This window comes from Eulemur rufifrons, chromosome 24, assembly GCF_041146395.1.
Source record: "Eulemur rufifrons isolate Redbay chromosome 24, OSU_ERuf_1, whole genome shotgun sequence".
NCBI lineage: Eukaryota > Metazoa > Chordata > Mammalia > Primates > Lemuridae > Eulemur > Eulemur rufifrons.
Window position 1 is genome coordinate 22632881 of NC_091006.1, and position 25275 is coordinate 22658155.

At 39.1% G+C, this 25275-nt stretch overlaps 1 protein-coding gene and 1 pseudogene across 3 annotated transcripts in view; one reads left to right on the forward strand and one right to left on the reverse strand.

The window, feature by feature from the left end:
• Window positions 1–25275, reverse strand: part of SLC4A4 (solute carrier family 4 member 4) — a 330474-nt gene that overhangs the window by 84372 nt on the left and 220827 nt on the right. For all 3 annotated transcript variants that reach the window (XM_069458317.1, XM_069458318.1, XM_069458316.1), the window contains exons 8-12: window positions 18544–18701; window positions 12018–12105; window positions 9561–9715; window positions 8814–8927; window positions 6621–6795 (exon numbers count right to left, since the gene is read on the reverse strand). In XM_069458317.1, coding sequence (XP_069314418.1) covers window positions 6621–6795; window positions 8814–8927; window positions 9561–9715; window positions 12018–12105; window positions 18544–18701 — 690 coding nt within the window. The remainder of the gene's footprint in view (window positions 1–6620; window positions 6796–8813; window positions 8928–9560; window positions 9716–12017; window positions 12106–18543; window positions 18702–25275) is intronic.
• Window positions 21005–22142, forward strand: LOC138374896 (L-lactate dehydrogenase A-like 6A pseudogene; annotated as a pseudogene).

Sequence of the window (25275 nt, forward strand, 5' to 3'; positions counted from 1 at the left end):
GACAAAATTCTGTTTTTGCAAGGGTGTGGGCAAGTGGGCTTCTTGTCCATTACTGGTAGAAGTATAAACTGGTATAACCTTTATGGAGAGTAGTTTGAAACAAATATCAACAAATAAAATAGCATATCCTTCAATCATTCTGCTAGGATGAATGAGATACTCACAAAGAATGAAAATATAATTAATCACTATAGTATTGTTTATAAAAGAGAGAACTGGAAAAAATCCAAAGTCCACTAAGAGGGTGTCTATTAATTATAGCACATGCATCATGTGTATAAATAGATTTAATAATTAAAATGATGTTAAAGATTCATATTGAAGTGGAAATACTAGTGTTATGAAACAGCATGTATATGATCTCATTTATGTAAAATTCCATACATCAATTTTCTGTGTACACATGAATGGCAAAATATATTGAAAGATGTTTATGAAAATGTTAATAATGATTATTTCTGGGTGATGGGCTTAAGGGAAAAATTACTTTCTAGAAAATTTTTTTGGATTATTGGAATTTTCTACAATACACAATTATATCTTATTTTAAAAATAATTTCAAACTAAGTGCAAAATAATTTAGAACTTAGAATCATTTGGGAGCCCCCCCAACTCTGCTGAAATCACTATCACTTTCTGATCAAGAAAATAGAGTTGACAGAGGTCTTTCAAGTAAAAAACCAACCAAATGCAAATTACTTAACTTCCATCAAACAGATTTAATTCAGAACTTGTACATGAAGTTAACCACATTATTTAAAGTTAAATTTCCTTCCTGGAAGAAAGAATAGCCAATAAACTTTAGCAGCAACTAAACAATGCAGAATCCTTACTTTGTAACTAAATAGGCTTAGTTATTTTTGCCTACCAAAATAACCAAATTGGATCATTCCAACAGACTATCTCTACCTAAATTTTTAAAACTGGAATATGTTTCTGGTGTAGATTAATATGTCACCCTATATTTCCACTTCAAGGAGGAAATGCATTTTGGTGCCAAAGGGCAACACTCAGGTAAACTGAAATTATTGTACAGTTCTCAGTATAGTAAAGCAATTATCAATTTACTCTAATCTTGCTGTTATCAGTTACACATAAGCTTTGAAAAGAAGTGTCTATATTATGAAGGAATATCATATGTGAATAAGAAATGATACATTTCCAGCTTAAGCAGATTGATTAAATATTCTCAGCACAGCAGTATGTTAAAATAAAGTCTTAAATTTGGAGATGCAAGTTATAAATGTTCCTTATTATGAGACAAGTTCTCTTAAAATGAGCTCTGTTAGGCTCCATAAATATCACAAAATTCACAGAATTCTAAAAATCTTACTGTATTCTTTCGCTAAAAGGTTTGGGAAAATAGGATTATATTTACTCCTGGAAAAAAATTAAAATTACTTTCTTCACTCAGTCTTCACTCTAGACTGTGCTTAGTCATTCAAAATCAAGAATGTAGACTTAAATTAAAATACTTTTCTGTATTCCATAAAGCTAAGAAGAATAATTTTTAAATAACTCAAGACTTGATATAAAGTATCAAAAAGTATTTCCTTATAGCAGTATCTTTCCCATAGACTAAGCAATCCATAAATATTTGTTGATTTAGTTTGATGTCAAGGTTCCATTCTGATAGTTCTTTGAATGAAAAACCCGTAACAGTGATAAATTCTGGTGAAATATATTTATACATTGACATTTAAAAATTTAATTAGGCCGGGCGCAGTGGCTCACGCCTGTAATCCTAGCACTCTGGGAGGCCGAGGCAGGAGGATTGTTTGAGCTCAGGAGTTCAAGACCAGCCTGAGCAAGAGCGAGACCCCGCCTCTACTATAAAAAAAAAAAAAAAAAGAAATTATATGGACAGCTAAAAATATATATAGAAAAAATTAGCCGGGCATGGTGGCGCATGCCTGTAGTCCCAGCTACTCAGGAGGCTGAGGCAGGAGGATCACTTGAGCCCAGGAGTTTGAGGTTGCTGTGAGCTAGGCTGAAGCCATGGCACTCTAGCCTGGGCAACAGAGCGAGACTCTGACTCAAAAAAAAAAAAAAAAAAAAAAAAAAATTAATTAGAAGTATATACATGAATAAACCAGCATACTTGTTTAACAATCAAGAATGTAAATGCAGCTGGTCCTCTCTATCAGGGCCTCCTGCATCTGCAGATTGAACCAACTGCAGATCGAAAATATTGAGGGACAAAAACAATAAAAAATAACATTGTAACAATTAAAAAATACAAATTAGAAACACAGTATAACAAAAAAAACACAAGTATTTACATAGCATTTACATTGTGTTACATATTATAAGTAATCTAGAGATTATTTATACAGAAGAATGTGTGTAGGTTATACACAAATACTACACCATTTTATATAAGGGTGCATATTGAACATTTGTGGATTTTGCTATCTACAGGGGGTAGGAGAGGTCCTGAAACCAATCCCCCACTAATATCGAGGGATGACTCCACAGTACAGTGAGTTGGCATGCGTGGTTACAGAGAGTTTAGGTGCTAAAGGGACATATTTTAAGGATTGTGAGACTGAAAAGCCTTTGTTTACTTGACAATATGGCAAGGAGACCAGAGCATTATGGTGGGACTTATAAAAAGGATAATAAGAGTGTTGCACAATTCCCAGACTTCAGAGTTTACGCTCTAGTCCTTCATTGCTGAGCTCGAAGAACAGGAAATAGTCACAAGTCAGGGTTGGATACTAGAAGACAGTAAGGTTGACTCTTGGCAAAGTGTTTCAATTGCTCCTTTGAAGCCCAAGCTAAATTTTAATTGCCCATACATAACAAGAAATCCATGAATACCCACTCTGTGAGCCCCTGAGTCCTCTTGGAGCTGCCTGGTGGCCAAAATGTGTATGCCAAATTGGGGGATTCATGCAATCATCTATTTTGGAATTATAATTTGATTATACTTGGAGCCATCATAGCCTCATGTGTTTTATTTTGAACATAGTTTCATGGGAAATGATCTTTATGGCTCTTAAGATCATCTGTTTCCAATGAGATATATATGTATATATGTATAATTATATATGTTTACATATGTGTGTATAGATATATATATTTCAGCTCTAAAATAGATGCTTAAATGTAAATGTCTTCCAGCAGGCAAGACCTCCTGAACAGAAGCTGGCAGAAGAGTTTGCTTAGACAACAGCCGTGCAGTGACTCATCTGTGTTTTCACAACATGTTTCTACCCAGCACCCATGTCTATTTGTAGCCTGACAATAAAGGCCCTATGTGAACCATCTCTGAGCTGTCTGCCTTTAAAAGCAAGGACACTGTTCTCAGTTGACTCATTTAAGCTGTCTGTGCTTTTGAGAATAACCCACTGCCACATTTATGAAGGCATGTGATACAACTGCAGATTATTTCAGGCTTTGGCAATGCTTTTCTGCTTAGCCTTGGTCTAGTGTTTAGACGACCAAGTGAAGCCAGAGGACTTCACCCCCTAAATAAGCCCACTGCACACCACTACTGTTATCTCTTGAGGGCGCTGAAAAGGACTGTTTTCACCAACATCCACTGTAACTGGGATTCAAAATTAGAATTCTAACCTATTTTGCTCACCTGTTTTTATCCCCAACATTTTATCCCTGGTGCTTAAAACAGTGCTGAACACACAGTAGACACTCCATGAACACTTGGAAAGGGAATGAAACCACCTCTGACATAGACCTGGGCTTTAGTACCAAATCCATGAAATATTTTCTTGTCCTGATACCAACTCAAGAAGACTTCTCCTACCAGAAAATCAAAATTTTTGTATGGTAAAGTACATAGTCCTTCAGGCATGAGATACTCTCCTACCTATTAAACCACCTTACTCCTTAGTCCTTAAATTGAGATAAAACTATTTGTTGAATTTCAGTTCAACAAACATATATCAACAGTCATTAATTTCCCATCCCTCTTTTTCATTGCTTCTGCCACCCACTGTGATTTCCAGAAGTACCAAATTATTGTAGTCTAGGAAGAAGACTTCATTAACACATTTTTTTTTTTTTAAGGAAAAAGGCTTTACAAGGGAGAGAAAAACAGGGGAGAGAAAGTATTTTCATTTGCAGAAACCTTTAAAACAATGCATTCACAATTTCAGTGAAATTATTAATGGAGGTCTTGAAATCTATTCATACAATAATCAGATTATGTCTGGAAAATACCCTCATAAGTTTAAAGTCAACTTCTAGGAGTGAAAACCAGCAAATGGTCATTTTAGCTGACTACTTAATACCCTGAAACATCGAAAGCATTTAAGTCTTTAGAACCCAGAAAATAGATAATTAATTCCCACAAGGCCTTTCCCAGGACATATAACACAGAGGAGAAAAAGAGCTGTTAACTACCTAGGTTACATATGTTACACAATGGAGTCCTCTACTTTCCCAAAAACTCACTCAGATAGAAGTGAATTCCCCTAGGAAGGGCCAAAGCGGACTTGAACAGACTTCTTCCCTAGTCTCAGATGTAGTATTCTAAAGCTAAGTCTTAAGAGGGTGCAAAGGATTGTAATTCAATTCAAAAAGGCAATAAACTAATACACAGGAAGTGTGTTTATGTCCCTATCTCAATGAGAAGAATGTCCATCAAAAAAAGTTTAAAACTTACCTGCACAAGAAAGTCTCTATACATTCTGACACACAGAAGACAGTTTTGTTCTTATGCCCCTTTCAAAAACACAGCTTGCTTTAATTGTCCTAACATGGGGTTGCCTGTATTACCTTCCTCTAGCTGGCCGCAGGGCTTTCTTCTCTGCTTGTTTTTTGAATGATCTGCTTTAGTTATCACTATGCTGTCATTTAGACGGAGAATGGCTGCCCAGCTTGGATACAGATCAGATTTTATAAAAATTCTGTTACTGACATCACCGTTACAATTTAGTTGATTCATTCTTGTCTTACGAACTGAGGAAGTACTGAGAAAAGACTCTCTTTGTGTACTTCATTGGTGTGTCCTACCAGGCTTGCTTTCTACAGCCTGTGCTGCAGGTCTCTCACTGGTCACAGAGAGACATGTGTTCTTTGCCCAGCACGATGTTAATTTAATAAAGATTAACCAATTGCCAATAGTTCTAAATCACCAGATGTCACTAAGAATTTGAATTTCCAGCCTCTCTTCAAAAATCAGAAAATGAATACTGGGTACACATTCACGTGAGAACAAATTATGCTGAGTGGCAGCTGCCTCTTCCTGATGGTGCAGGAGCTCTTAGAAGTCATCACAGTCCCCACGCTGTGAGGAAGCCCAAGCTAGCCATGGGGAAAAGTCACGTGGAGAGTCCCAGGGCCCTGCTATTCCAGACATCCCGGCTTAGGCACCAACATTGAGTAAAGAAGCTGTTGCACAACTTCAGCCTCTGTGGCCATCTGATGGCAAGTGCATGAAGGACCAAAAAGAGAACCACTCAGCTGAGCCCATCAGCCACCAAAACCAGGAAAGAGAGTAATAAAATGCTTATTTCCAAGTTTTGAGGTGACATGCTGCGCAGCAATATTATCTATTAAAAAAGAAAAGTGCACTTAACAAACTAAAATACAATTGCATAAACTGATCTCTGATTTTTAATTGGGTCAACATACATGTTACAGTCGCCATCTTATTTTTGTATTTAGGCAAAAATCTAGAACATGAATGTACCCAGGAAAGAAAACAGAAGTGGAAGAAAAGCAATCCTTTGGAATCAGCTGCAGTTTTTTTAAAAAAAAAAAAGTTAGCTGGTAGCACTTATGAATGTCACATAGGTTAAACAATAATAAGTAGTAAAGTGGGAGCACAGAATTTGAAAAGGGCTTGAATCTGGTTCTTTTCATAGGAATAATCAGCTTCATTCACTACTCTGTATTCATCACCTCGCATAATACCTATTTATTTTAATGACTGGATCAACTAAAAGTAGTTTTGTACATATTTTTCTGATTGGTTGAGGGAATCTAAAACATCTTTTATATCACTAAAACTTTAGCTATTACTGTTGCCATAGGAAAGCAAATACTATCTGCAAAGTAACCAACAAATTGTGGTTACAATTAATTGTACAAAATAAGTTAAGCCAGAGTCCTTACAGCTTAATGAGAATCAGGTCTAGGTGTGGAAGAAACAATTCTCGGCATATATTCATTAACGCCAAATTGTAACAGGAGACATGCAAGTCCAATCTTGAGCAAATCACTCAATTGTTTGATGACGCTATTTGCTCACATGTAAAATTAAGATAATCATACGTTCCTGAAAAAAGCGTAATCATACAGTTTAACAGAATATGGTCCGTATATTCAAGGTAGTAGAAGATCTAAACCTTGTGCACTACACAAAATTAAAGCAGCTGATATGCTTTTGCTCAAATAGAATTGTATATCCTCATTTCCTTCCCTTCTTTTCCCCACTTGTGACTCAAGCCAGATTTCATCGAGCTATTTTTGTAATTACTAAAATGCTGGAAATACAGCAGCAGGCCAGAAGCAAAGTAAAATGCAGCATCCAGCAAAAGAAAGAAAATCACGCTGAGTAACTGAAAGGCCATCTGCTCCGAGCTGAGCTGCAGGGGTGAGGAAGGCAATCTGGGCTGTACTATTTGTGTCCACCCCAAAACCATACCCACCTGCATGTTTTCGGTGGCATCCCCAAGCAGTCCTCCAAAAGTGATGGCGTTAGTTACAGTTGCCAGATAAATGAAGAGAATTGCCGAAAGAGCCTGAATATTTAGAGCATCATAAAAATCACTGGCAAAAAATGGTGCTTTCCTCTTTATGTCCTTGATTAGTCCACCACAGAACCTGGACAGGGAGAAGGCAAACATGACCAAATGGGAAAGAATTTATATTTAAAATGCTTGACTCAATGGCAAGATACTACTTAACTTCTTAAAATGAAACCAGAAAATTGTGAAGGAGTAAATTTTCTTTTTTTTCTCTCTCTCTTTTGGTTACCAAATTAGGTGCCACATTCCCTAAAGACCAGTCAGTTGGTCTTTAGGTGACAGTGAACTGTGCAGATAAATTAAAATCTGTCATCTCCTAAAGAAAAACATCCAAATACGTAAGCAGGTCTTACAAGGCTCTTTACAATCGTGCTAGGGTGTCCTTTCGACCCTCATCCGTTCATTCATTCTTTCATCCCACAAATGCTTACGGAGCACCACAAATGCTTACGGAGCACCACAAATGCTTATGCCCACACTCTGGCACTATTCTGGGTGTGAGGATGTCACAGTGACAAACACAGGCCAAAGTTCCCCTCCTTCATAGAGTTTACTTTGGGGGCAGAAGTGAGGGGTGGGCAATGAACAAGATGAACAAGCAAAATGCATAAAATTAAATGGGGAAGAGGGTTATGCAATACTGGAGAAGAGGTGGTAGAAAAATTTTCGACAGGGTGGCCAGAACAAGCCTCTGAGAAGGTGACCCTGGGGTAAGGACCTGCAGGAACTAAGGGAGGAAGGCATGCAAGTGTGCAGGTGTGTAAGCGTTGGCAGGTCAGCTGAGTGACTTACACATCAGTCCACTCACCCTCCCAACCAGACCTCACACCCCAGCCTTCCACATGCCGCGGCTTCTGCCTAGAATGTCCTCTTCCAAAGCTCAACAGTTCTCTGAAGTCTTGACCCTGCACTCATGTTCATATTTCCTCTCTGAGCTATCACACTGTATCAGGATTGTCTGTCTGTCTGTCTGTCTGGGCATCCACCAGGCAGTGCCTTGCTTTGGTTTGCTTAGTATATTCAGGGCTGTGCATGGTACCGGGCCTACCGCAGACACTCAATGCACTTAGCAAAGGTGAAATATGGAAGAAGAAATACAGTATGATTAAATGAAAAAATTAAATCCCAGAACTCATATCTGTAGAAAAGGAAAAGGCTATTTCTAATGGAAATAGTTTACAAAGAACCATTCAAAAAAGTGGGGGGAAAGGAGGGACTGTTTCATGTTCTCTATTCTTTAAGAATAAAAGGGAAATAATTTCCTGTCAATTTGGGAGAAAAGCCCAAGTGGGTCATCACGAAAAGGAAATAACTTCATTTCATTCAGATTCAATTGCATATTAAAATGACATACCTTTTTGTTTTCAAAAACCCTGTTTCTAAAAAGCTATATCTTTACAAAATGAGTATCCCACTTAAAATTTTACTTAACCCAAAATAAAATGAAAATCCTAATAGCGGAGAAGGAGGAATGATCGTGAAATTAGCTGAAGCACCTGGGAAACCTGAATTCCCATCTGCCCAACAGTGACCTGTGACTTGTTCCTTTCTGAAACATGTCACTCACTTTTGAGTAAACACACAGAAGAGATGGAATTATGAAAGCCAAGAGGGGAGGGCTGGCGCATTCGTCAGTGCTCCTGCCATCGCTCTGGGCCTCACTCTGACGTCCCCTCGGCCATCCCCCTGCAGTGGCGCTGGCCCGAGTCCTGTCCACACCCAGCACCCCGTGCCACAGGCCCCTCCCAGCCCACCTCCGCCAGCACTCCCCTCGAATTCCACCATTCTCTGTGAGGGCCCCTCTGATCACACCATCTAAAATCAGGATACCACTCTCCCATCCCCAAAATCCCGATTTCTGCCTTAATTTTCCTCCTCAAACCATCCCCACATTTGCTTTATTTGCTTATTGTGCATCTCCCACCATTCCCGTAAGGGCAGTGGGTTTTGTTTCGTTCATGGCTATATCCCCAGCGCCTGTGCCAAACAGGTACAAATGGACAAACCGGTGAACAAACTGCTGATAGAAAGCTGAGGGGGAATTCAGATCTAAGGACAGCCTCGTCACCAGCGCCAAAAGGATCTGTCGGTTACCGTCCCGTTCGCTGCAACTCCTCGCAGTCCCCGTGGCCGCCTCCTCCGTGGCCTCCGTCGTGGGGCGTGTCCCCGTTCATCTGCACGTTCTCTCCACCCGAGTACATGTTCTTCCTAAGAAGACAACACAGCCCGAGAGCTATTAGTTTATTTGCTTTATTGGCTTCTTAGCTGTATCATGCCCTGGCTAATGGAAAGACAGAGTGAAATGGAGTAAGGTCATTATTTCCTCCTGCTATCCTAAGAGATAATTCTGGACGTGTTGTACAACAGAACCGAGATAAATGATGAGTCGGAAAGTTCAATGAACTGTGTATCTTAAGAGGGAAACTTTTTCACCTGGGAAATAACAGGTTTCCAGACAATGGTTTTTCCTTAACTATCTCACCCTGTTTCCTAACCTCATAAATCTAAAAGGACTCATCTTCAGCAAACTGATCTTTCCACATGTATAGGGAGTCCCCAAAACATCCCCAAAGAATGTCTGTGATTATCTTCCCATGTCATAATCCAAGATCTCTAATTTATAACAGAATAACTGAAGAACATCACAATGTATGACATTTGTTGTATAGTGTCAAGGAAAGGTGAAATCAAGGCACATAAGTAATTCATTTGACAAAATACATCGAGCTAAATGAGAACCTGAAAATATTGGAGCAATAGCCCAACTTGACTTTCTTCAACACAACGTCCTTTTCAGGGGCACCCCAGCAACTGAAAAGTCTCAACTACCCGATAATTTACCTTTTGTCAGACGATGGAAGACTCTTAGGAGGCTCTATCCTGATCGCTGGATCCCACTCCCCAGGTGGAAGGACAATGACTTCATCTAGGAACTCATCAATTCCAGCAATCAGGTCGTGCCTGTCTTTTGCTTTATAAGCAATGTCATGGAACACCTAGAGGATAGGAGAGGTGCTGATCAACAAGAGAACTCTCCATAACCCTCACACCATGTGAAGCCTGAAGAATGTACTCCAAAGTCCACAGTGATATTACCATAACCAGGCTTCCTTATCCCTATTATTCGGCCTGCCCAAAATGTCGGTATTCAGATTATCATCTCAAAGAATAGAGTTAGAGGCATGAGGAGACAGCTATGCTTTTTATGTGTTCTTTCCTATCAATACTGTAAAGCAACATTGCCTTCCAGCCCCCCTGGTGTGCGCCACTCCTGACACAGCTGCTGTGCAAGCCAGATGGAAACGGTTTGGAGAAACATACTGAAGAGTTATTCCCTAAGATAAAAACTCCTGAGACAGTAAGTTGCTGATAATTCAAGAAGGAAAAGTTCAAGCTGAGTGTTAAGATCAGGTTGAGACCCAAACACTGCAATTTTCAAAAACACAATGTGAGATATTAAAAAAGAAAAATGTGAGTTGTATTGGCAGCACATAAAGCAAAGGGACCTAAATAGGTGATCGTCTGTCTTTTAGCAAGGCAATAATGGAACCATGTAAGGCATCAAATGCTTCACATCTTTTATACAGATCTCCAAAGAAGGAGGTTCCAAAATGTACACCGTGCTTTTTGTCAACCGTTCCTTTCTTCTAACTGAGCTGATGATCTAAATGTTCTTTACACATAACCTAAGTTTTTCATATTTCATAAGTCAAATTCTTCAGTCTTCAGAAGGGAAGACGGCCCCTGTTCAACACCCTTACCTATTCTCAAAGATTACTACTAAGTCTCTTCTCCTGGAAAGAATTATTTAAAGCTATTAAGTAACATTTAGCAGTCTAAGGATGGGCAGTTGAGGGGAGGGTGATACGAAATGCCAGCAGACACAGCCATCCTCAACCTCATTTTCTCTTGCTGTCTCCCACTGCAGAGGCTGAAAAGTCAGCGATTTCCCAGCCAACTCTGCAGATAAAGATTAACAGTTGCAACCAATGACATAAGAAAAAGCTATTTAAGAAAGCTTTAGAATATCTGCTAAAAGAGACAGATACAGCTAGCATTACCCCATCCTTCTTCCTACCTTGAATGCAGATGAGATGACTGGAAGTGATTGTAGGCAATGCTGTTTGACCGTATTGACAGGAAAAAACATGCCATCTTAAGACCATAAGGCAAGAGCCTTAGCTCTTGATCTGTTATTAAACAGTTAAGTTAAATCAACCCCAACAACTATCAACCTCCAAACTTCCTATTACATGAGAAAAACAAATCCCCCATTGTTTAATTCACTACACGTCTATCACTTGCAGCCTAAAGCATTCCTAGTTGATACATCTTAGGAGGAAGGATTTTAAAGAGAGAGAAAGAAATTCAAAAAAATACAAAAATAAATAAATTAAACCACTGAGATGAGGGAAATAAATGTTCCCTTGAGGCGAAAAAACAGCATAGCCATGCTTCAATGTTCTCAGCCCCAGAATAAAGTAACCACTTGAAAAACACCAGACGGAATTTCTATAACTAAGGAGAAAAGTACCCTATTCTCCAGTTTACACATGGAAAAGCTGAAAAATAAAGCTATGAAGCAAAAGCAAAACATTTGGGAAAATAGCAAATTGCAATAGAAATACACAGAAGCAGAAATTAATGGTCCCGTATTCTAACAGTATTTCTCCTCCTATGGGACTAGTCTAGAGTTGTATCATGTCTAAAATGCACACAACAACATTCTAGCTGTCTTGAGAGTGAGGTCATAATTCCAATGTACCTGCACTAGACACTCTGCTGTAATGGTTGCTAATGCATTTTAGATGTGTCCCACTCTTTCTCACAAAATAAGTGAACAGAAAAGCATAAACCTAAGAAAAATGCACTACCCAATTTACAGTGCATTATTTTATAGAACCCAGCATTTCTGTAACAATGTAGTATATGTACATTTGAATTCCCAGAATTAATACATCAAACATTATAGAGACAAAGTTTAAGCTAATACAATGACCTTGAACTTTTTAAAGAGTATTTAACATGTATGTCAGTTTTAAGAACTGAAAATGTTTAGAAAAAGAAAGGAAAACATGTTTTATTCCAGCACGGAGTTTAGAATCCAAAACCAAATGTATGCCTGACTTTTTGAAAACGGTATAGGAGTCAGCTCATTTGCCATAATGACTATCCCTCATGTTATCAGGAAGGCTGGTGACTACATAATTCTGATTGAATAAATTTTGATGACCGATCCACAGCATGAAAACAATCCAAGTAGGACATTCACAGAACCCCATCCTCCTGATTCCCTACCTCGTCGGACATCAAGGTGGCAATGGCTCTGCCAATCTCATGGTAGGACTTGGCCTTCCCCTTAGGACCTAAGAGAATGAACAAGAACCTAATGGAAAAGGAAAGAAGCAAAGGCTATAACACACATTTCATCAAAGTCAATGCACATAAAGCTGAGAAACATTTATCTTAGTTCATAAAAAGGTTAGGTATAGAATTCATCCTGAAAATAAAGGTAATATTCTTGATCATATGAAGGATACTCTTTCACGCTATTGTGAAACACAAATCGCTGTTCAGTTTATTTGGAGGCAAAGGAGAATTTAGCACTGAAACCTGAGAAGCTTCTTCACTAAGCAGGAAGTATTCATTTTATGCACTTTATGAGTCATTCAATCTTTCTTTTTTAAACTTTTTTCTCTCTCCATTTCTACCGACTTTCAGAATCTTTGGAGCAAACCCATTAAGCACAATAACTAGAAAGACTTAGCACATCTTCACATTTCTCCAGCTTTCCCTCACTCGATATGGGCAGTGACAAATGATCCTCTCCATACTTTTAAGAAAGGTTTTCACCCAGAAGTGACTGGGAGTCAGCAAAAAACAAATGCTCTAGAAGTAAGCCACATGCTGACAGCCACAGGAAGGAAAGTGAAATACAAGAGAAATTCAAAATAAAGGATCATCCACGGGCAGTGAAAATTCTTCTGTGGGTGTCCTCATTTTCGTTTCTAAACATTTTTTTCTCCACAATGCACAAAGTATTGCTCCACAGAAAACAGGTTCTGAAACATGCAATAATGAACTTATCCCCACTTAGTTTCACCTCTTATCGAGTTGGAAGGAATCCTCCACTGATCACAAGGGCAAAGATGCACATCTCCACTGGGGAGGAGGGAACCCGGTAAGTAAATGAGTATGGAACAACATCCAAAAGGTGACACTAGATAAATCCCTGCCTTGACATTGGTCATTTCTTACCTAAGGGGGAGATAATGAGGACAATAAAAATGATATCATACGCTTGCACAGCTTCTCAAAGCCTGCAAACCATTTCATATTCATCACCGTATTCAAATTTCCATTCAACCCTTTGCAATAAGGACAGGTGTCCTATTCCCACTTAATGGTGAGGAAACTGAGGCTGAAGAAGGTTAATGGACAAGACCAGGGTCTGTGCCTAGCAAATGACAGAGAGCGGACAGGCCTTCTTACCTCCTACTATTTTCACCACACAATTCTGCCTAATATTACCCAACCAATCAATATACCATGGTTGTGATTCAGCAGACAAAGGCTTTCCAACAATGACTTCCATAGGTCACTCTGGGAAAAGAATTTGTGGATATCTAGCTAGGGACAAGAAATCTCAGGTAAGGTTTTACGGCACCAGAAATGGAGTACTTTCTTAGCAGAATTTTATTTCTCATTTATTTATTTATATACCTCACTTTAAATTTAAAAAAAAAAAAATATGGACAGCAAGTACTCTATAAAATGTTAGGGTCTGTTCCAAAATGCCCTTGAATGTATAATTAGTTTTATTCACATAAAATCCAACCCAAAAGAGATAGAAAAAAACCCCCAGAAGTTGGAATGTAAAAAGGTGTCTGCAAGTGTATTCAGATTTTATACCAGAATAATCATAAAACCATTTAGCACTTAATTGCTTAGAAACCAGTTCTAGAGTGAAGCGGCACACTCACTTTCAAGTGTTATCATTGCAGATGAAACAGCAAAAGCAATCAGCAGGCACAAAAGTCTGTTCAAGTATGAAGGAAGTCATTATTCGAATTGGATTTTAGTTCTTCTGACACTGAAGGTTCAATTGATACTATTTTAGAATCTTTCTTCCTTTGAGGCCAGCCCCAAGTTATATACCTACAGTATCATAAAATGCTTCTTTCTCACAGTAAAATGGATTTTTCTAAAGAAAGTGATCGCTGATTTGAGTTCAACAAATGCCAAAAAATAGTTAAACACTAAAGCAAAATATAAATCTCATTAAGAAACAGTAGTACCGGTCACATTTCCCAATTCCATTTGCCTGTCTGCAAATGGCCAGCTGTCCAATGAGACCATAAGGTTGTAGTTTTAGGCAACAAGGGGAAGATGCTTTGCCACGAGGGAAAATACCTAACACCTGGATCCTTTACTTAGCATATTGTTAAATAATGCATTTCTTTGGCTTCCAATTTTTATTATTTCAATGTATCTAAATATTAACTTTTGAGTAATCTCTTATAACCAAAACTTTTCCAGAACCTCCCTGTATCTCTTCCTACCTCGTCCTAGCACCTCTATCACGATTATAGCTTACAGATACATGTTATGGAAATACATTTATCAACTGACACATGAGTTAATTATCAGGTTGACTATACAGGAACGAAGCCAAAACACTGTCTTGTTAGTGAGAAAAACACTCTCAGTCATTAACAGTCCTCAAGTATAAACTTTGGCAGACGATGGGTATTTCAAGAGCTGAGAGAGTAATGGAGCTCCCAGGTTAAATCCTATGAAATGAGGGCTCACATTTTCGATAAAACATTTACTCTGTGGTCTTTGCTAAATAGTACCAATCAAAAATGAACGGAAGCAGAAGATCAAAGGTGTCTGTAACATATAGCAATAAACCCACTATACAAGAATTATATTGGTTCAGTAACCTAGATATAAAGGTCGTAATCCTCTTTCCGGGGTAATATAATTTTAATTTTTTAAAAAAAGATGTTTATTAGTGGAATATCACCAAGTGCCAAAGAGAAACAACATGGCGATGCACCAGAGAGTGAAAATTTTCACATTACTCCAGTCAGGAACAATTCGGTAAATCTAACTCCTTAAGATCATCTCAAGTCAAGACTTTCATTTGCAGGAGCAGAGACCCTTAAGAAGCTTCTAATCTGGATTGCATTACTGAAACAAGATGAGAGATCTGAGAAAACTGAACACACAGAACAACCCAGCAAGCTGCAGTTCCCTCTGCCTGAAGCATGTTCTCTCTCCTTTAACCCTCAAAGAAGCGAAAGCTGCTACAACTTTTATGATTGAAGTACATCCTGCCAAACTCAGCTTTTATAACGTACTGAAAACTCCTTTCATGACCCAAGATGTTTTTTGTCAATGGACAGATGTTATTTTTAACCAGAAGCTTTTTCCTTTATTAACAAATGAGAGTAAACCTCACATTTGTGTGGCTGAAAGGGCATAGCCCATGTTGATGGTTCGGAAAAATTATTAATTTATGTTGCTGAGTTCTTTTTATTCACTCATAAGCAGAAATAAGTCAGAGTTAGAATTTTTAACAGTGCCTGATTATCTCAAGAATCATCATGAGGCCCTCTTCTACTTTTGTGAGGTTTTTCATATGATTATGCCTGGGGAGGATGCATCTAGCATTCTCCACAACAAAAAGAAGTACTTACCAGATGATCCACGTCTGGAACCAATGGCCTATACTCACATTCACAAAATAATTATAGGCAGAAAAAGACCATACTATCAGAAAAGAAGCCAGCCTTCCTAAACCACTCAATTTTTTCAGAAAGGCTGTGAAACTCTCTCCTTGATACATCACAGCTATTTCTAGAATAAACTCAGCATGTACCAATCCTTTACTCCCTTCTTTCAAAACAACAGTGAATCAAATAACCCATTATTCATCTTCAGCAGCTTTGGAAAATGTGCCTAAGCTGTAGCTTCCACAGTAGACTCATGAGAACCACAAACCCATCATAACCAACATGCAGTAAACAAGAGCTAGCAATTAAATTGCTGAACACGACAAAATTGAACTAGTAGGACTTCCATCCCAATCCCTCTAATAATTTTTTAATGGTTTTGACAATTAAGCACAAACTCCTTCTTTTAGAGAAATAATCACTTATAATATAAAATATATGTTAATATACATCTTACGCTACTAAAAAGGTAAACATGCAAATTTTTAAAAGGACTAGAGCTTACCAAATACCCATTTGTCTCAGGTATACAAAAAAAGATCAGAAAAGGACAAACTGATCTGGGTTTTTTCAATTATTTGTTGTGGGAGAATCCTAAAACATTTTATTCCAGTCCATTTTAGATATCTCCCTAGGCTCCTCCTAAAAGTCTGGACTCAGAGTCAAAAATCTGCAGTTCTCCTCCAGCACTGACGGTGAATCTTCCCTTTACCTCCACCTCTCAACTATAAAATGGTAGTAAGAGTATTTCTCCTCTATAGCTCAAAAATATGAGTGAGTGGTGGCCTCTGTGGACAGATATGACAGCAGGAAAAGTGCCGGCAAGATGCTAGGAAAATCATAAACATATCCCACCAAGGCACCAAGATCAAAGAGCAGAGTTTGTTTGCTCTCACATGAATGGCAAGAAGGGCCCCTCCATAGACAGACATCCACCAGGTGACAGCTGTCCAGCTGCAAGTGGAGGCTAAAACAGATCAACCACAGCAAAACTCGGGAATTCTACACAAGAAAGGGGAGCAGCTAGAACCACACTTCCTAAAAGGTCCATGGTAGTAACACTGTTTATTAGAAATAGTAATGATAATAACGGAAGCATGATTTTCTGCCACTTTTAAAAGGAGAAATGCTCATTCAAAGAAGTGCACAGAAACAGACTTTCCAGGTCTTCCTGCAGCGCAACAGAGTAGCACGTACGTACGTTGAAGCACATCGTGGACTCCAGATACAGCCTTTTGCAGTGACGACCACGATCCTTGTGGGATTTCCTTTATTGGATTTCACAGGATACAGCCATTGTAAATGTCCCCACATTACTGACACACACAAAAAGAGCTAATGAGACTCCCCACCCGGTGACTACAGCTTGCACTGGTTTGGAGGATAGCAAACGGAGAAAACTATTTCCTGGAAAACTGGGAACGTGCAAGGATATATTGTTCAGATTATTGCCCTGAAATAGTTTTATAATATTACTGAATTACGTTCCCTGGAATCGTTTGGCTCCTTTTGTTAATTCAAATGATGCCGTATTTCACCTCGAGACTAGCACTCCCCTCCGGTCCAGAAGAAGAAAGGGAATGAGCCAGACAGGAGTGGGTGATAAGCAGGTCACAAAAATGGTCACGATCTGCTATTCAATGCATGCATATTATTGTTAAATAAAAAGCCTCTTAAAATATTTTTTATTCGCAGTGTCTAAAGAAACAGGGTAATAAAATGAAAAAGCAAGAGCAATTTTCTTTAACGCTTCTCAGCATGGTTTTTTTCTGTCAAGCCCCAGTAAGGTTAGTCCAAAAAGGCATAAATAAAGCCACAGGTGCAGCTGTTCAGCAGGTGACTGCACAGACAGAACTGCAAGGCTCTGCTGGAATGTTTTCAAGCAAAAAGTTCAGTTACCGAAAACACAAATCAGGATGATACCATTAACTGAATAAGCTATGATCATCTCCTTTCCCTGCTATTTGTCTAATGACTGCCTTATGTATCATTCCTATTTTAAGGGTCTAAGATACATTAAAATGGGCAAAAAGTACCTGGTATGATCATGAAGAATGGCCTGTCACCTATGGATTGAGAAGTCTTAGGAAAATATCCTTGTAATCTTCCTCCTAGCTGGACTCAAAACAAACCTTGAGCCTCTTTTCACTGTCGGTTGGTTAATCATGCTCAGACCATCTGAGCTGAGGAGGATTCAAAGCCCTTCTAAAACATGGGGAACCCTGAAGAAGAGGAAAAAGTCACCTTGCCCTGGGACCTGGGACCCACAGAAAGCTCGCTCTCTCTCTCTCTCTCTCTCTCTCTCACACACACACACACAGTCTATTCATATGATAATTTTCTGATGTCAACCTGAGGATTACAAGTGTTCTTTAAACTCTTCTGCAACAAAAGTTTAAGGGAAACCTTAACTTCTATTCAACTCATTGCACTCTGTAAGTCAAGCTTCCCAACTCTACGGAGCACAGCTTTAGAGGGAGATGAAGAGGATGACTTCTGAGGTATTGTGCAGTGTAATGAGTACTTGATTGTAATAACATTAATATGCTTCCTTTTAAAATGAAGATGTATGTGGCGTAATACAGCTAACAGTAATGTATGCAAATTTAAGTGCACAGCTCAATGATTTTTACATATACGCGTATATACATATATATGCAGGTATATATGAACCCCCTACCAGTTTTATGATAAAACATAGAGCAAATGAAAGCAACCGTGACCTCTGAACCACTTGTTAACTGTATGACCTTGGAAAGGTTACTTAAACTCTCAGACTCAGTTTCTTCATCTGTAAAAACTGGATAACTATAGTTTGTACTTTCAAATATTGTAAGGATTAAGCAGAATAATTCATAAGAGACTAGCACATTGCCCAATAAATTATTATAATTTCTGCTATTATTACTACGTAAGTGCCAAGTAATTTGATACTATAAAAGTCAGACTGAGCCATTATTTCAGATTAAAGCTCTCCAATGTGCTTACACCAGATGTATCCTTGTTCTATTGATTCTCTAGCCTGAGAGGGAGATTTCCCTACAAGCACATTGTAGGCCACAGCAGGTGAGAGAACAGCTTACCTTGTGGGCACAGGGACCTCGGTCAGGGCGCCCAGCATGACGGCCTGCTGTAGCCGAACAAAGGCAATGAAAGGAGCATCCAAAAAGTCAACCTCCCCAACAAGCACGTTGGAAGCTTCTGCATCACGTGGCAGTTTTTTCATGAACTTATTCTTCAGCTGCATGGGGAGAGCCAAGAAAACACAATTTATTTACAGAGAGGGAAACAAAAAGAGACATCCCATGTATCACAGGAAATTCCTTTATATAAATCTACATGCAACATGTCCTAGCTAGCCACTTTTATATTATGTTTAACCATTCTATTATAATAAACATTTATCTGTCCCTAGGATTAAAAAATACTGAGGAGATCATCACATGGTTTACGGATAAAACAATGTATAGTAAAACTCCATTCATTTATATATTCATTTACGCACTGAAAATTTATTGAACATCTACTATGAACCAAGGAATGATCTATCCATCCCTATCTAAGACATAGGGATGGATAGACTAATTACACGCCCTCCTTAGGCTCATATTCCCACGAGGCAGAAATAAAATGTGATTTAAAGTAGTGGTAAGTACTAAAACATAATAAAACAGGTAAGAAGGTACTATTTTAGACAGGGTGTCCAGGAAAGGCCTCTGAAGAAATACATTTGACATCAGGGTAAGGGTACAAGCCAAGCAAAGATCTTGGCAAAGAACATTCTAGGCAAGGAAAATGGGAAATGCAAACCCTCTGGTACAGGAAGGAGCTTGACAGAGGAATAGTAAAAGTTAAGTGTGGTGGAAGCTGAGGGAGAAAAGGAGAGAAAACAGCAGCCAATGAAGTTGCATAGGAACGTGGGGACCAGGTTGTAGGACCTGGAAGGCCACAATAAGGAGTTTTGGAAGTTTTAGGTGGGAATTACCTACCAAGAGTCCAAGCAGAAAGGTAGAGCCGGAGAGCATACATTTGGGAGAGCTCACCAGGTAAACAACAGGTAGGGCCACGGGATGGACTGGGACAGTCCTGGGTGTGAGTGTAGGCAGAGAAGAGGGGCAGGATCTAAACGCCAGGCCACTCTATCTTTTATAGGAATAGGAGAAGACATAGGTAGAGAACACTGAAAAAGAACAGGGAAAAAGAGGAAGAAAACCAGGACTTCACCAACACCTACATGAAGAGTGAGCTCAGTAAAAGTGTATCAGCCAAGCCACAGGCTGCTCAGAGTTCAAGACGGGAGGTAAGAATGAGCCAGTGAAAGTGGGAAGAGGGAGATGCCGGGGGTTCTTGACAAGAGCTGTTACAGTGGACACCAGGGAGTAGAGATCATTGTTTGGAGAAACAGTGCTACCAAGAAAAGCTGAGAAATGGCAACGTTGGGGGAGGAGGGCATAAAATAGGTGACTTTCTTTTAAAACTTTTATATAGAATTCTTTCATTTACAAACAGAATGTAGCTTGGTACCAAATCAAGTCTGAAAAGTGAAAAAATTCCATGAAATTTATTATGTGGCATAATATAGATAAGTAAACATATATTAAGGCTTGCCGATTTTTTCCAAAAAAATTAAATTTAGGTAGACTAGTTCTGAGCCAAAATTTCAGTATATTAGAGAAATATCATTTTAATTATTGGGTGAAGCCTTTTTGTTTTTCATAGTCCTCACTCCTTAAATATAAAGGAGAAGGTGATTGGGGAAAGAAGCACAGATCTGATTTTGAATAGATGTCCTTATTAAAGTTCTAAGAATTTGAGAATATTATCTAAAAATTATTTTACCTACTGATTTCATTTATCCATGACTATCTTAGCTTTAAGAAACCAGATAATTGAGAACTGCTATGCTTTTCTTTTTTAATGCATCATTTTCATGAAGAAGGACAAAGCAGAGGACTTGGTTTTGTCACTGGCTCAATGACATCTCAGCAATTATTTACAATTATTTATCTCTGTAAAGCTCCCTAGACTTTTCACCCTTTCTCACCGCAACCTGTGAAGTAGTTAGGACAAGTCTTGTTATCCCGTTATGATATTTAATTTTTGAAAAGAGGCTCACAAACTTCTTCAAAGTGTTAGAGAGCAGATGAGAACGCTGATCTCTTTGTCTTTGCACGTATCATGCTTAGTTTCAGAGCGTCTGAGCACCATCCTAGAAATGATCGCAAACATGCAGTGCTTCTCTAGGCGACGAAATACGGCATGTTGAAAGGGAAAGCCAAAACTGCTTTCCGCCTTACCGAGCATAGTCCATTTTTTCAGAACTGTCTTAATGACATATAAAGTTACTAGATACTTAGGAAATTTAAAAGCACATTCAAGGTGCTAGGCCTGCGTGAGGCCCGCATGAGCTGGGCGTGGCCTTGTGCAGCCTGGCAGCAGCAGAGGGAGGGGTCGCCAGACTGTGGGGGGTTTCTTAGCACCTCCAGGAGCTTCTAGGTCGCTGCTCTCCTCCACTCTCTTCCTCCACCGCTCAGGCGAGCGACCATGAGCTGGGCTGCGGGATTTCTGCAGACCACCCAGAGATCAAGCGCTGCAGGAATGAATTTCCTCTGCCGGAGGGTGGTTCGCTGTGCCCACCCAGTGGCAGGCACCCCGCTCCTGGGCTGCGGGCCCTTCACCCCCGTTTCTAAGGTGGCGACTGTCAAGTGTGAGCTGATGAAGAATTTCTCTCCAGAGGAGGCCATTCATCACAGTAAGATCTCCATTACAGGCACTGGATCGGCCGTCATACCCTGTGCTATCAGCATCTTACTACAAGGTGTGAGTGATGAACTGGCCTTTGTGGGTGTTGACGAAGGCCAACTGAAGGGTGAGACAACGGATCTTCAACATGGCAGCCCTTTCCTGAAAATGCCAAATATCATTTCCAGCAAAGATTATCGTGTCACTGCAAACTCCAACCTAGTGATTATCACAGCTGAGGTGTGTCCACAAAAAGGAGAAACACGCCTTCAAGTAGTCCAGCAAAATGTTCATCTTTAATGATTTCCAATATTACCCAATATAGCCCCCAATGCAAACTGATAGTAGTTTCCAATCCAGTGGATATCTTAACTTATGTACCCTGGAAGTTGAGTGCATTTTCCAAAAACCGTGTTATTGGAAGTGGCTGTAATCTGGACACTGCCTGTTTCCATTTCTTCATTGGGCAAATGCTTGACAGTCACTCTGAAAGCTGTCAGGGGTGGATCCTTGGAGAGCATGGGGACTCAACGTTCCTGTGGAGAGCGGAGTGAATATTGCTGGTGTTCCTTGGAAGGATCTGAACTCAGACACAGGAATCGACGAAGATCCTGAATAGTGGGGAAAGGTCCACCAAGAAGCAATCACCTGTGGCCAGGAGATGGTTAAAATGAAAGGCTATACTAATTGGGCCACTGGCCTATCTGTAGCTGATTTAACGGAAAGTATTTTGAAGATTATTAGGAGAGTGCATCCAGTTTCCATCATAATGAAGGGCCTCTATGGAGCAAATGAAGAAGTATTCCTCAGTGTTCCTTGTATCCTGGGAGATAATGGTATCACACATCTTGTAAAGATAAAGCTGACCCCTGAAGAGGAGGCCCGTTTGAAAAACAGTACAGAAAAACTCTGGGAAATTCAGAAGGAACTCAAGCTTTAAGGTTGTTTAAAAGCTACCATTCCGAAGGTTTGGTTTTGGTTTTTAGCAAGAATTACCTTATTTTTTAATTGTCATTTTATTTTAGTTTTACACTTCTTCACTGAGAAACATTTCAAACATAGCAGCAAAATGGAGACGAATATAATTACAAATTCCTGTGTACTGACTGCTCAACTTTATCAGATCTTACCCTTATGCTATGTTTGTTTCAGTCTTCATTTTTAAAGAAAAAAAGTTCTACAATTACAGTTGAGGAGCGTGTCCCAACTCCACTTCCTTCACTTTTTCCCTGGAGTTAACTGGGGTCATGAAACCAGTGTTTAGGATTCTCATATATGCTGTTAAATACTTTTATTATAAATGCATATAGGCATACACATTATGTAGTATTTTCTCAGGCATTTAGGCTTTCTATAAATGGTATCATACTCAATGTATCATTTTTATCTAGCTTTTTTTTACTCAACATTACGCTTTTGAGATACATCCACACTGATGAAAATAACACTAGTACATTCATTTTAAGGGCTGCCTATTATTCGCTTGTATGATTATATCACAATTTATATATACATTCTACTATTTTATAATTGTAAATATTTCTGCAGTGCTGTAATAAATACCATATAATTACTACCTTATTACCTCAATATCTGAGCTTCCCTAATATGTGTACCTAGAAGTAGACATCCCGGGTCATAAGAAGTTCCTGCCGGTTTCCAGCTGATCCCTGCTGGGTATGGAGTGGTGAAGGCCCAGCGTCTCCTGTTCTGCATGCGGCTACCCTCAGTTTCTGTGTTCCCCTGGGTTTCTGTTACTCCTTTGGTATTTTCCAGTACTCTCCTTTAGTTATTTTCATTAAAATGTAGTTGTCTGCTCCCTGTTTTGGCTGTCTAGGTGATGGGAATGAGCACTGGGGACTTCCAGTTGGCCATCTTGCTGATGTCACGCGCGTATTTTTTCTTTTTTTAACGGGAGGTATTACAGCACTTTGGAATGTGAATGAAAATGACCTAATAAAAACAGATTTATGCTGCACGCGAGATGGGGGATAAATGCAAAAGCAGGTCAAGCAACTCTGAACTATTGAGAAGGGACTATATCCACATCACAGGCGGAGCGCTTAGCTTTAGATAGGAACACACAGAGGTTATCAATCCTACCCAGAGAAGGCAGACTATCTAGGTACAAACGGGGGTGATTTCGGAGATTTGGCAAGACGACAGTGAGGGCTTCTGAGGACGTATTTTTGCAGTGAAATGTAAGTGGGCTGATGGTGAGGAGGAAGAGGGGGAGGGTTGAGGAGAGAGAAGAAGGTACAAAGCGGTTTTCTTGAAGAGTGAAGGTTGCTTAACACAATCACTTTGAAAGCTTATCATGTAGGTGTTATTCTTTCATACAATTCGAGGCAAATATTTCAACAATTGTGGAAGGACAGAGATAAGAATTTTGGAAGACCATTCAAAAGACACAAACTTTTGATGATATATCCCTCTCATCCAATATAAATGTCCCTCCCACTGGATAGTCAAAAGCGCCAGTACATCCAAGATAAATGTCAAAAGTACCAGTAAACTTAATATTTTCTGCCATGGATTACTTCCAGGTTGAGAAATGGCAGGCATGACCCAATTTTCCCATCAATACAAAGGTTATACCAACATTTTATTTTCAACTTCCACTTAAGAGTTCTTAATTAGGGAAGGTAAGTGACATAAGAACTAATCCCTAAAGCTCCATCACCCTCAGTAGCATTTTCATAGATTTTTTTCTCTTTAATTTTGTACTTCATATAAGAAAAAAGCTATGAGGCAAAAATCAAAGAAGTTAGACCTAAGAATTCAGTGGAAAGGGAAAAAAAAAAAAAAGAAAAGCAAGGACATGGTATATATTCTCAGATGCTAGGAACATGACCACTTCGAAGCAGTAAGGAATTATCCAAAGTTTCTACCATTAATCCTCCAAGAAATGCAAATATTAAAAAAAAAAAACTTGTTAAATTTCACAGATATTTAAAAGAGTAGCCATGGGAAGTTTCTAAAAATATCAAGTTGACAAAACTGTTATTATCTAAGGAAGTTGCAATAATGAATTTTTCTCTGTAACACAGAGTGGAGTATGGGGTATGGCCAAGTGGCCCAAACACATACAAAATGACATTGCTAAAATCATCTTCCTCAAACTCATTCCAGAGAGAGTTCCCATTATCAACACAGAACACAAAGCTCTATAATAATCTGATTTTGCTTCCTATTTTCCCCAGCAGACTCCTTGTTCTAGCTAGGCAGGTGACCTGACCATAATGCCCTTCTGTTTTATATACTTAGACTGCTACATTCATTATCAAAAATTGCCCTTTCCTCATTTCTACCTTTTCTAAACATCCTTCAGAGCTCAGCACAAGAGTTTCTACCATCTCAGCCCACTTCCATGGGAACTTCCAAAGTGCTCATTTGTGAATCACACTCTATCAAGGCACAAATCTCTTCCCCTGAGTTTCGTGAGAATATGAGCAAAACTGAACTGCTACTTTGCACACAATTCAGTTGCAATAAATATTACGAATGAATGAAAGGAATGAACTCTGCAGCACTAAAAATCAGACCAAAAGACCATAAAATGCCCCCCCAAATTTAGAGAAGTTGTTAAAGTTCAATCTAGAACCTACTGACAATCTGAAACTGTCACAGCAACTACCTGACTGACAATACCTGCAGAATATCCCACCGTCGATTATATGTTTCCATAAAGTGTTTTACTATTAAAAGTACTATGGTAACTTTACTGAGACTACTGTACCCATACTAGGAAATTAGGAGTCTATTTTTAAGGCCAAAGGAAATAAACTATATTCTATATGCTCAAACGGTGTGTGTGGAATACTTGTGTTCTAAAAGAAACCAATAGCTATTCTAAAATACAAACGTGTTTGTGCCTGAGGTACCCACAGGACTCGGTGTTGGTTGGCTCTTCTCTATCTACACACTCTGCCTGGGTGATCATCACGTCTCACGCCTTTAAATACCATCTGTGTGCTGATGACCCACACATTTGTTTCGTCGGGCAGGACCTCTTCCCTGATCTCCAGACTTACATCTCCACTTGGATTTCTTGTGTCCAAATTGAGCTCTTC